At 41.6% G+C, this 12,344-nt stretch overlaps 1 protein-coding gene across 1 annotated transcript in view; it reads left to right on the forward strand.

Annotated features, from left to right (window-relative positions):
• LOC134343587 (protein SPMIP7) overlaps positions 1–12,344 on the forward strand; it is a 44,385-nt gene that overhangs the window by 9,439 nt on the left and 22,602 nt on the right. Inside the window, exons 2-3 of the mRNA XM_063042345.1 lie at positions 6,357–6,454; positions 6,617–6,693. Coding sequence (XP_062898415.1) covers positions 6,357–6,454; positions 6,617–6,693 — 175 coding nt within the window. The remainder of the gene's footprint in view (positions 1–6,356; positions 6,455–6,616; positions 6,694–12,344) is intronic.

Here is a 12,344-nt window from a genome sequence, read left to right on the forward strand (position 1 = left end):
AAACTAATCTGAATGCTATTAAATTTCCCCTCTAAATGCTCGGCACAATCACATCCTTTCTTAAATGTGGCTTCAGAACTGTACACAATGCTTCTCGTGGGGCCTAAACAGTAACACAGTGCTGCAGATACTGGAACTCTTGAGCAATACACAGAAAGTGCTGGAAGAACTCAGCAATTCGAGCAGCTTCTATGGAGGGGAATAAACTGTAGCTGCTTCAAGCTGAGACCCTTCAGCGGGACTGGAAAGGAAGGTTTGGGGGGTGGGGGAGACCAGAATAAGGAGCTGGAGGAAGGAGAAGATGACAAACAGGCAGGTGACAGGTGAAACCAGGTGATGAAGTAAGAACCTAGGAGCTGCTAGATGGAAAAGGTGAGGGCTGAAGAAGGAGGAATTTGATAGGAGATGACAGTGGACCATGGAAGAAAGTGGAGGTGGACAGGTACCAGAGGGAAGTGATGGGTAGTTGAGAAAAGAAGTGGTGAAAGGAGAGCCAGAATGTGGAATAGAGAAAGAGAGAAGGTGTGTGTGTGTGGGGGGGGGAGGGGTTAGAAATAACCAAAAATTATAGAAATCAATGTTGATGCTGTCAGGTTGGAAGCTACCCAGACATACTATGAGATGTTGCTCCCTTAACGTGTGTGTGGCCTTTTCGTGGCAGTTGAGGAGGCATGGACCGACATGTTGGAATGAGGCCTAAACAGTGTGTTGAACAGTACTCTAAATAATGCTTTCTATATTGCAACATAATGTGTCAACTCTTGTATATCCAATATTCTATGTTAGGACCTATCTAGTCCTTTCAACATTTGGTAGGTTTCAATGAGATCTCCATGCGTTCTTCTAAATTCCAGTTAGTACAGGCCCAAAGCTGCCAAATGCTGCTCACATGTTAACCCCTTCATTCCCAGAATCATCCTCGTGAAACTCCTCTGGACTCTCTCTAATGACAATACATCCTTTCTGATATAAGGGGCCCAAAACTGTTGACAGTACTCCAAGTACAGCCTGACTAGTGTCTTATAAGACTTTAGCATTATCTCCTTGCTTTTTAATTCTATTCCCCTTGAAATAAATGCCAACATTGCATTTGCCTTCTTTATCACAGAGTCAACCTATGAACAAGCCTTCTGGGAGTTTTGCATGAGGACTCCTAAGTGCCTCTACTCCTCTGATGTTTGAACCTTCTCCCAATTTAGATAATAGTCCACATTATTGCTCCTTTTACCAAAATGCATTATTGTACATTTCCCAACACTGTATTCCACCTGCCATTTGTTTGCCCATTCTTCCAATTTGTCTAAGTCCTGCTGCATTCACATTGCTTCCTCAGCACTACCTACTCCTCCACCCATCTATTATCATCTGCAAACTTTGCCACAAAGCTATCAATTCCACAATCTAAATCATTGCCAAACAATGTGAAAAGTAGTGGTCCCGATTCTGACCCCTGAGGAACACCACTAGTCATTGGCAGCCAACCAGAAAAGGTCCCCTTTATTCCCTGTCACTGCCTCCTGCCTGCCAGCCATTCCTCTATCTATACCGGTATATTCACTGTAAAACCATAGGATTTTATCTTATTAAGCAGCCTCATGTGAGGCACTTTATCAAATGCATTCTGAAAATCTAAATAAATGATATCCACTGCCTCTCCTTTGTCCACCCTGCTTATTACTTCCTCAAAGAATTCTAACAGATTTGTCAGGGCAAGATTTCCCTTTACAAAAACCGTGCTGACTTTGACTTAGTTTATCATTAGTCTCCAAGTACCCTGAAACCTCATCCTTAATAATGGACTCCAACACTGTCCCAGCGACAGAGGCCTATAATTTCCTCTCTTTTGTCTTCTTTCTTTCTTAAAGAGTGGAGTGACATTTGCAGTTTATCAGTCCCTCGGGACCATGCAAGAATCAAGTGATTCTTGAAAGATCATAACCAGTGCATCTGTTATCTCTTTTGCAACCTCTATCAGGACTCTGGGATGTAGTCCATTTGGTCCAGGTGACCTATCAATCTTTGAGTTTGCCTAGCACTTTTTACTTTGTAATAGCGTGGCACTCACTCCTGCTCCCTGACACTAATGGACCTCTGGCACACTGCTCGTGTCTTCCACAGTGAAGACAAATGTCAAGTACCCATTAAGTTCATCTGCCATTTCTTTGTCACCCCATTGCTAGTTCACCAGCATCATTTTCCAGTGGTCCAATATCGACTCTCACCTCCCTTTTACTCTTTACATAGCTGAGAATAAACTTCTGGTATCCTTCTTTATATTGTCAGCTGGTTTGCCCTCATATTTCATCTTTTCCCTTATAGCTTTTTTAGTTGCCTTTTGTTGAATTTTAAAAACTTCCCAATCATCCAACTTTCCACTCACTTTTGCTACCTTCTATGCCTTGTCTTTGGCAGTTCTTAACTTCCTTTGTCAGCCATGGTTGCCTACCCCTGCCATTTGAGAACAATTTCTGTGGGACTTATCTATCCTGCACCTGAGAACAATTTCTGTGGGACTTATCTATCCTGCACCTTGTGAACTATTCCCAGAAACTGCAGCCACCTCTGTTCTGCTGTCATCCCTGCCAGTATTCCCCACCCCCACAATCCACCTGGGCAAGCTCCTCTTTCATGCCTCTGTAATTCTGTTTATTCCATTGCAATACTGATGTATGTAACTTGTGCTTCCTCTCATGTCATATGTCTTTTTTTCACCTTTGTTGCAACTTCAGGGAACTATGGATTTGGACCCTGAAGTTTTCTGTTCTTCAACATTCTTTTGTGCTGTACCATTTACTGTATTTTTCTTCCCCATTTGACTTCCTAAAGCACATCTCTTTGCACTTGTCAAGATTAAATTCCACCTGTCCACTCTCCGTCAACTTTTCACTGAATTTATTTCTGTTATAGCCTTAGATAAAATTTCTCTCTATCCATAACATCAACAAGTCATTGATATATTGTCACAAATAGCAAAGGTCCTAACATTGACTCCTATGATACCTCATAGACCACTGCCTTCTATCACTAAACTAATTTTGGATTCAATGAGCCTTTTTGCCTCGGATTCCAGGAACCTTAACCTTTTGCATCAGCCTACTATGTTAAATTCCGTAATAAAGTCCTTATAGACAACATCTACCACTCTGTCTTCATCAGGCTCTTTGGTTACCTCTTCAGAAATTCAATCAAATAAGTGAGGCAGGATCTCCCCTCTATGCTGACTGTCTAACCAATCTTTGTCTTCCCAAATTAACATAAATCCTATCCCTTAGAATTTTCTCCAATAATGTCTCATTGATATAAGGCTTGCCACCTAGTAGTTAACTGGCTTATTCTGAAATACTCACTAGCCTTCCTTGATTTATTAAACATAAATATGAGGGCTTTTGCTGTCATTTGTACAGTTCCATTCATCCAAATCCCTCTGCTAATTGATCCATATTGGCTTAAGGTTAAGCAATACAGTGGATTTTACATTCTCTTCCTTGCTTTCAAATCCTCCATGGTGCTGCTTCCTTCTCTTTGAAATTTTCAGCCATGCAATGCTATTGTGTCATTTTGGCAAAAGCCTGGGTTGGGAGGTATTTGGGAATGAAGTAGTTTAGAATAGTAGGTAATACTAACTGGAGCTGCGTTATGTCTGACTGTATTTTGAAACTCATGGATTGGTGATGGTGAACTCTTATCAGACAGTTAAATAGGTTACTCGCACTGAATTGCAAGATCCATACATTGCCTTTAAAATCCTCTCTTTTTGTTATCTCTGCAATGTTACCAGTGCCATTCCTTAAAATTAAGTTCAGGACTGAGCCTTGGATATGATTAGACTTGCTGCATATTGATTAAAATCTTTATCTTGAAAGTATTTTAAGAACTACATCCTGAATACTGTTGACACAGTTACTAACAGGTTTGCTGAAACCCTGTACTGTTACTGCCCCAATGATTTTCAATTGCAGAAATATGCTAACATGTTTCTTTGCCTGTATCTCCCTTGAAGAAGGTATGCAGAGTAAATCCTTTGCAGTGTGATTCTCCCCTTTGCTTTTATTTTATTCCAACAACATGGCCTCATTTGTCCAACTCAGAACTGTAATCGTTTGTCTCACACAAAAAAAAATGGTTGGTTGAATGTCATCAGAGCCACTGTCACTATCACCAATTTCAAGACCTACGTGGATAACTATGTGTCTAAGAAAATACCTAGTTTTCCCAAACCAGATGCCTTGGATAAATAGGAGATTAACTGTCTGTTGAGGATTAGATCTGTGACATTCAAGATCAGCAGTGATCCAAAACACAGCAAATAGTCCAGGTACAACCTCCGGAAGGCCATCGGAGACAATTCCATTTGAAGTTAGAGGCACAAACTGGATGCACACCAGCAAGCATTAACCCTTTTGAAAGCTGTTCTAGTTGGCCTCCGAGACAGAGATCACAGGATTACGAGATAAGGCCCCTATGGTGTATCTAGAGGCTGCACTGGGTTGTAGATTCAGCCTATTCCATCATGGGTACAACCCTCCCTGCTCTGGAAGACATCTTCAAGAGAAGGCAGCATCCATTGTTGAAGACCCTCACCACCTGGAACATGCCTTTTTGTGTTACTCCCATCTAAATGATTCGGGCATGGCTTCTTCCCATCTATCATCAGATTTCTAAAGGTCCATGTACACTGCTTTGGTTATTCATCCTTTTCACTGTTTGTTTATTTTTGAAGCATGCAGTAATTTTTGTATCTTACACTGTACTGTTGCTGCTGGACTTCCAGAGCCCAGTCAGTGGTAAGAGCAGAGCACAGCGATGAGGTTTCTCGCAGGTCGCTTGTTTAAAAGGAGAGCTTCGTGGGCATTCTGACATTCTGGAGGCCCGATCAGCGGTGGGAGCAGAACACAGTGAATTAAATAAAAGTAGAGAAGGGACTAGCAGGGGGGCCATTGTTGGGAGTAGTGGTGAAAGTAGGAGTGTCAGGCTTTGGCACAAAAGAGGCATTGGCTCTTGGTAAATTTCTGTTAAGGTTCCCTTTTATCTTTCTCCTGCAAAACTTAGTCTAGTAAATGGCTGTTGTGTGTTCTTCCTGCTAAATGTTGGAGTCCTGGGAGACCCAAAGTCTCCCAGGAAGCTACAGCTGTGTGAAGTGCTTCCAACTACAGTTGCCTGAAGACAGTGTGAGGGATCTGGAGCAGTAGCTGGATGACCTTGTACGGGAGAGTGAGGTTATATCGATCAGAGTTACAGGGAAGTAGTCACCCCGAAATTGCAGGAGGTAAGTTGCTGAGTGACTATCAGGAGATATGGAAAAGTGAATAGGTAGTTAGCGCAGAGAACCTCTGTGGCCATTCCCGTCAAAAATAAATATACAGTTTTGGAAACTGTTGTGGGGGATGACCTCCCAGGGGAATGCCACGGAGACCAGGTTATTGACACGGAGCATGCGTCTGTGGTGCAGAAGGGAAAGAGAGAGAAGAGGGGAGCAGTATTTATTGGGAACTCAATAGTAAGAGAAACAGGCTTGAGATTCTGTGGATGTGAACGGGACACCCAGATGGTATGTTGCCTCCCAGGTGGTAGAGTTAGGGGCAATCTTGGATCAGGTCCACAGCATTTTCGAGGGGAAGGGAGAGCAGCCAGATGTCTTGGTACATATTGGTACCAATGATATATGAAGGAAAAGCAATGAGGTCCTGAAGAGAGAATTTAGAGAGCTAGGTAGAAAGCTGAGAAGTAGGACCTCCAGGATAGTAATACCTTGCCACATGCTAGGGAGGGTAGAAACAGGATGATTTGGTAGATTAATGCATGGCTGAGAAGCTGGTGCAGGTGGAAGGGCTTCAGGTTCTTGGAATGTTGGGATCTCTTCTGGCGAAGGTATGATCTGAACAAAAGGGAAGGGTTACACCTGAATCTGAGGGGGAGAAATAGTCTCACGGGCAGGTTTATTAGGGCTGTTGGGGAGGGTTTAAACTAATTTTGCAGGGGGGAGGTGGGAACAAGAATGAAGGGTCTCGGGATAGGACAGATGGTAATAAAGCAAAGATAACGTGCAATCAGGCTGTCAAGAAGGGCATGCAGATGATTGGACAAAATTGCAGTCAAAGGGTGAGTATCAGTGCATTAAGGATGCAAAATCAAAAAGGGTAGCAAATACAGCACTCAAAGTGTTATATCTCAATGCATGGAGTATAAGAAATAAGGTGGATGATCTTGTTGCACTATTACAGTTCATCAGGTATTATGTTGTGGCCATCACTGAATTGTGGCTGAAGGATGGTTGTAGTTGGGAGCTGAATGTTAGACAAAATAGCATGTTAGCTTATTGAGAGTTATTGATTCAATCATTCTTATTCTTTATCAAGGCTGGACGAGCCCAGTCCGAGTGACGCCAACACCACACTCATCTCCTGTTAATCTGCAAACTCATACTTTAAGTTTCAATGTGGATCCTACAGATCAGGTATGTATCATTCAGTACAAATGTAATATAGCATACAACACAAACCATATGTACTTTAATACAAACTTTATCTTTCCAACAGAAAATAAATTTGTAGCTATCCATGCATTTTTTAATTCTGATCTTTTATAAATGTAAAATGTGCATTATCTGTCATTATAGACTACCAGTGATCCAACATCTGACAGTACAAGAGACACAAAAGCAAAAAGATACATGTACACTACAACTACTCAGAGGTGAGGAATTTTGTCAAATTTCACATTTTTCTATATGTTATCAGATCGTCTGACTGCCTAAACTCCATATAGGTTTTATTTAGGAACAAACACCAATAGTGATGCAAAATTTAAAAAAAACTACAAAATTTTAAATAAAACTAAAAATGCCAGAAGCAGTTGGTGGGCTAGGCAGCACCTATAGAAAATATAATCCAGGTTGAGCACCCCTTATCAGAAAATGCGAAATCTGAAAACCTCTGAAATGTTTTTGATCCCTGACATGGCACCACAAATGGAAAATTCCACAAGGCACTGGGAAGTTCTCAGGTGATGCGCAGGTCTTTGCAGACATCCCACCCTGCAAAAACTCATTTCAGTGAGGTATCACCACCATTTCAGGGAGGTAGCACCCCTGCCCCCCGCAACTCCATATCCCTACCCACCCCCCCCCGTCGACCTCCAAGGGTGTATGTAATATTTTGTTTAGTGATTTTGTCTAATCTGTAAACCAAGTTGGGTATATGCGAAAATGTGACATTAAAATATGTACTTATATTATATGATCATGTTTATTCTATTACAACTTTAAGCAAGTCTACAGGGAGTTTGGCCTCATCATGTAGGACATCAATAGCGTAGCTCCTTAGCCGCTAGCCAGCTAGCTTAAATAACGTTAGCTATGCTAATGAACGAATGACACCTGTTAAACTCACCTCAACATGTCTTTTACATTTTAACCCACCATGGACAATAGAAAAGTCACTGTTGCAAACAGTGCAGCGAGCAACACTGTCATTATTTTTGAGGTCGACTGTAAAGCCCGCCCACAGAGAAAACTGATAGGTCTACTTAGCAGGGGTTCCCAACATTTTTTGCACCGTAGACTGGTTTAATATTGACAACATTCTTGTGGACCGGCCAACCCGGGGGTGGTGGGGTTGTTAATCACGACCGGAATATAGGTGATAAGTCAATAGCATCATAACATTTTAAGTAATGTTTGGATATTAAACACACAGCACATATTTTCCCCGTATGAACATATAAAATCATTGCAACCCACCAATATCGCTGAATCAGTGGGAGCCCTGGGCTTGTTTCCCTGCAACAAGACGGTCCCATCGAGGGGTGATGGGAGACAGCGATACTCGAAGGGGGTTCCTTATGTCCAGTCTATTCCGCAATTTAGTTTTTGTTGCATTCATTGCAGAAAACTCTGCTTCGCAGCGATATGATGTTGGAAATGGAAGCAACGTTTTCAGTGCTTTCATGGCTATCTCAGGATATTTAGCCTTGACTTTGATCCAGAATGCCAGCAGAGATGTTATGTCAAACATACTTTTCAGCCCACTGTCATTTGCAAGCTCGAGGAGTTGATCTTCTTCCCACGCTGACATGTATAACGCGTGGGTAATGACCTTGCATGAGTTCAAGCTCAACAGTGGGTGACAGGGAATGAGGAAAGGTACTGCTGACTCATATCGCCAAATCATATCGTTCCCTCGCGGCCCGGTTGATGGGGACCCCTCTTTGTACGAAGAGAGACCAATCAGGATGCTCGCTCTCCCTCTCCCTCTCTTTCTCAAAAAAATCTATTTCCGGGATATTGTATATAATTTTTGGGCGTCAGGGAGCCACTATCGATATGCGGGAGACTCCTGGAACTTCCGGGAGAGGTGGGATATCTGTCTTTGCGCACCACAGATATTCTGAGAAGTGACGTCACATATCCTGAGTGGGGCCCTGATGGCACCAATTTGTTGGTAATGCATAACAGCCACTGACTGTCGACCTGGGCAGTTGAGGTAGTGATAGCTTACCTTTCTGATTGTTCAGTGTACACATAATGCACAGAATTATTTTAAAAAACTACCTTCAGGGTATATGTATGAGTTGTATATTTAATATGAATGGATTTCATGTTTAGACTTGGGCCTCATCCCCAAACTATCCCAATATATATGTAAATATTTCAAAATCCAAAAATATTTGATATCTGAAGCATTCTGGTCCCAAGTATTTCAGATAAGGATTGCCTAACCTGTAGTAAACATTGCAGGTCAGAAACCCTTTGTGAGAAAGCAAGCAGAGAGAGTGGAGAAGGGAAGTATTGGTGTTAGACCAGGATTGCCAAGGCGATTCCTCTGTTTATAAAGTCATGTGGTTGCTAGATTAATGAGAAAAATCAGAGAGAAACCAAATAAAGAGACATGTAAAGGCTATTAAATGCTATTGCTTAAATTTGAAACTGAAAGGAGAATGCAGGAAAAGCCAACAGGTCATGAAGTGACTCTGTAGGAGAAAAGTTTAGAAATAATGCAGATATAATATTCTATCCTAAGTAATTCTTTACCAAGTAACTTAGGTGTGAATAAAATAATTTGAATCTATTCTAAGGAACACTATAGATGTTGCTTTAGAAAAGAACAACGTGCACAAGCCGACAGAGGATTTTCAACATGAAAAACTCTTGTTTTTCTTTACTGCAGGTCTTGCCAGACCTGCTGAGTTTTTCCAACATTTTCATGTTCTAACTTCAGATTTCTGACATCTGTAGTGCTTTGATTTTTCAACTTAGAAAGGCACAAATTAATCAGGAGCAGTCAGTAGGGATTTGTTGGGAAATAATAATGTCTTTGAAATATATTACAGCAAATTTCTACATAACAAACTAAAATTTGGCAGGATTTTATTGTATGAAGGTTATATTTGAGTGTTGTACCACATCGACCTTTTCCACATACTCTTTCAGTGTACCCAAGCTGCACTGAAATATGTGGAAAAGATCCTGAGGTGTCAAATGCAAGATGCTTTTCTTTATTTCTCAGCAAGGTTATAATCCTTGGGTATACTGGAAATCATTGTTCTCCAAGGTCTAATCTACCCAGTATTTCTATTCTTTTGAATAATGCAGCATTAATAAAAGCTGCTTGCTGTAAACAAGTCATTAAATTCTTAGCTTTTCTTATTTTCTGCACAGTAGAAGACCATTCAGTGTAATGAATCTATGCTGACTCTCAGAGCAATCTCATTTCCCCTTTATCTTCCTATAACATATTCGCTCACATATACCCATCAATTCCATTGTAATTTTGCTACCACCTAGTTGTAATAATTTATAACAGCTAGCTAACCCATCAACTGTTACAACTTTGGGACGTGGGAGGGAATCTGGAGACATGGAAAAATCCATACATTTAGAAAGAGTACATGCAAATTCCACAGACAGCACCAGAGATCCAGGTAGAATCTGGGTTGCTAGCGCTGTGAGGCAAGAACACTGCCCTCCACTGCTTTTGTTTCTGTAGTCAGATTCATTCAAATATGAAAGCAAAATAGCTCCTTTTTCTTCATAAAGGAGCTCATTTGAAGATTCTTGATGCCTTTAGAAGTATTATGCATACATTTGCACATTTGAGAGTTGTCCATAGAATGGCTGTACCTGCAGTCATTGGGTCCTTGCATTCACCTCTTCCTGAATTCACTCGTGTAGCAATGTTTAGAACCCCAAAGGAATAACAGTTCTATTCTCTTTGATATTTTCAAAGTTCAATATTGAAATTTATTATCAAATTATGCGTACTATAAATTTGAGATTGATCTTTTTACAGGCACTCACAAAACAAAACAAAAGCAATAGAATTCACTAAAAAGCACACACAAGACTGCCATGTATCCAATTTGCAAAAGAGGACAAATCATGCAAACAGTAAAAAGAAAGTGAACAAAAACACATGAAACACAAATGGCAGAGTCCCTGAAATTGAGTCCACAGGTGTGGAGCCCGTTCAGTACTGAGGCAAATGAAGCCTGTCCAGTAGCCCGATGCTTGCAGGGCAAAACTGTTCCCAAACCTGGCGGCGTTGGACTCAAGATGCCTGCACCTCCTGCCGAATGGTAGTAGCGAGAAGAGAGGGAGACCATTCAAATGCAGGCAGATAGTGCTGAACATAGTACCTGTTCATTTTCCGTTGTTGTCCTTGATGATTTTAATCTTGCTCAGTGCTTTAGTCGGCCCAGAGTAATGGAGCCGACCGCAGCTTCATCTTTCACTATCAGGTCTCGAGGCAGCATCCGCAACCCGCTACGGCTGCCCCAGCTATGTCTGCACGCTTGAGAGTCTAGTTCACTGAAATCCCCAGGAGGTAGCAAAAGCATCAGGTTGTTTAGTTGGTTCAAAAGTACCTCCTTAAGAGGGAAATTACAGGCTGCAGACTGCAGAGTATCTAGTAGTTTTCTGAGCTGTCTGCAAAATGTTGCCATTGGTTGCTGGTGCCAACTTGCTGCCACCAGTCTAACAGTGATCAAAGAATATTGAAGTGTTATTAGGAAGTAAAGGAAAAACTGATGCATGATGCAAATTTCAACAAAGTGAACTTAAAATGTATATCTTTTAAGAGATACCTTCTTCCTTTCAAAATGTTCAGCATTTCAGAACTAATGAGAGTATTTGATTGCATATCATCTACTTCCTGTGTCTCTTCTTCCACCCCTATTTGATCAGGGTCCAGTTCCTGCCACTGTCTGTAAGGTGTTTACACATTCTCCCCATGACCTTGTGAGTATCCTCTCAGTGCACTGCTTTCCGCCCACATTCCAAAGACAAATGGGTTAGTAGGTTGTTGGCATAATATGTTGGCACCAGAAGTGTGGCAACACTTGTGGGCTGCCCTCAGCACATCCTTGCACTGTGTTGGTCATTGACACAAAGAATATAACTCTCTGTATGTTTTTATTGTTTCAATGTACATGTGACAAAGAAACTCAAGAAATTCTGCAAATGCTGGTAATCCAGAGTAAAACGTATAAAATGCTGAAGGATCTCAGAAGGTCAGGCAGTGTCTAGGAAAATGAATAAACAGTTGACATTTCTGGCCGAGGCCCTTCAACAGAACTGGTAAGAAAGGGAGAAGATGATAGAGTAAAGAGGTGGGGGAGGGTAAAGAGGAAAAGCTTGGAGATAATAGGTGAAGCCAGTTGGGTGTGGGAGATAAAGGACCGGAGAAGAAGAAATCTGATAGGAGAGGAGAGTGGATCATGGGATAAAGAGAAGGAGGAGGAGCACCAGGGGGAGGTAATAAGCAGGTGAGGAGAAGAGGCAAGAGGTCAGAGTGGGGAATAGAAGGAGAGGGTGGGAGGAAGGGAAAAGATTAAAAAAAAAAACGACTGGAAGGAGAAATCAGTGTTCATACTATCAGGTTGGAGGCTACCTAGACAGAATATGAGGCCTCATCGTGCCAGAAGAGGAAAACATGTTCTGACATGTCAGACTGGGAATGAATATAGGAACTAGAATGGTTGGTCATCAAGAAATTCTGATATTTGGCGGATGGAGCAGAGGTGCTCGATAAAGTGGTCCCTCAATTTATGTTGGGTCTAACCAATGTAGTGGAGGCAGCATCAGGAGCACCCAGATACGATAGATGACCCAACAGATTTGCAGGTGAACTGTTGCCTCACCTGGAAGGACTGCATGGGATCTTGAATGGAGGTAAGGGAGGAGGTGAATAAGCAGGTATAGCATTTCTAACGATTTTATTTGTGGCAAATAGAGCTTAATATTCATCTTTAAACATCTCCCATGTCACCACAGGAGTTTTAAACTCTGTTCTTGCACCTTTCCCTTCCATGGACTCAAATAGTTGTAAGCATACTCCATCCTTTGTCTC

The sequence above is a fragment of the Mobula hypostoma genome, chromosome 3 (genome assembly GCF_963921235.1).
Source record: "Mobula hypostoma chromosome 3, sMobHyp1.1, whole genome shotgun sequence".
Classification (NCBI taxonomy): domain Eukaryota; kingdom Metazoa; phylum Chordata; class Chondrichthyes; order Myliobatiformes; family Myliobatidae; genus Mobula; species Mobula hypostoma.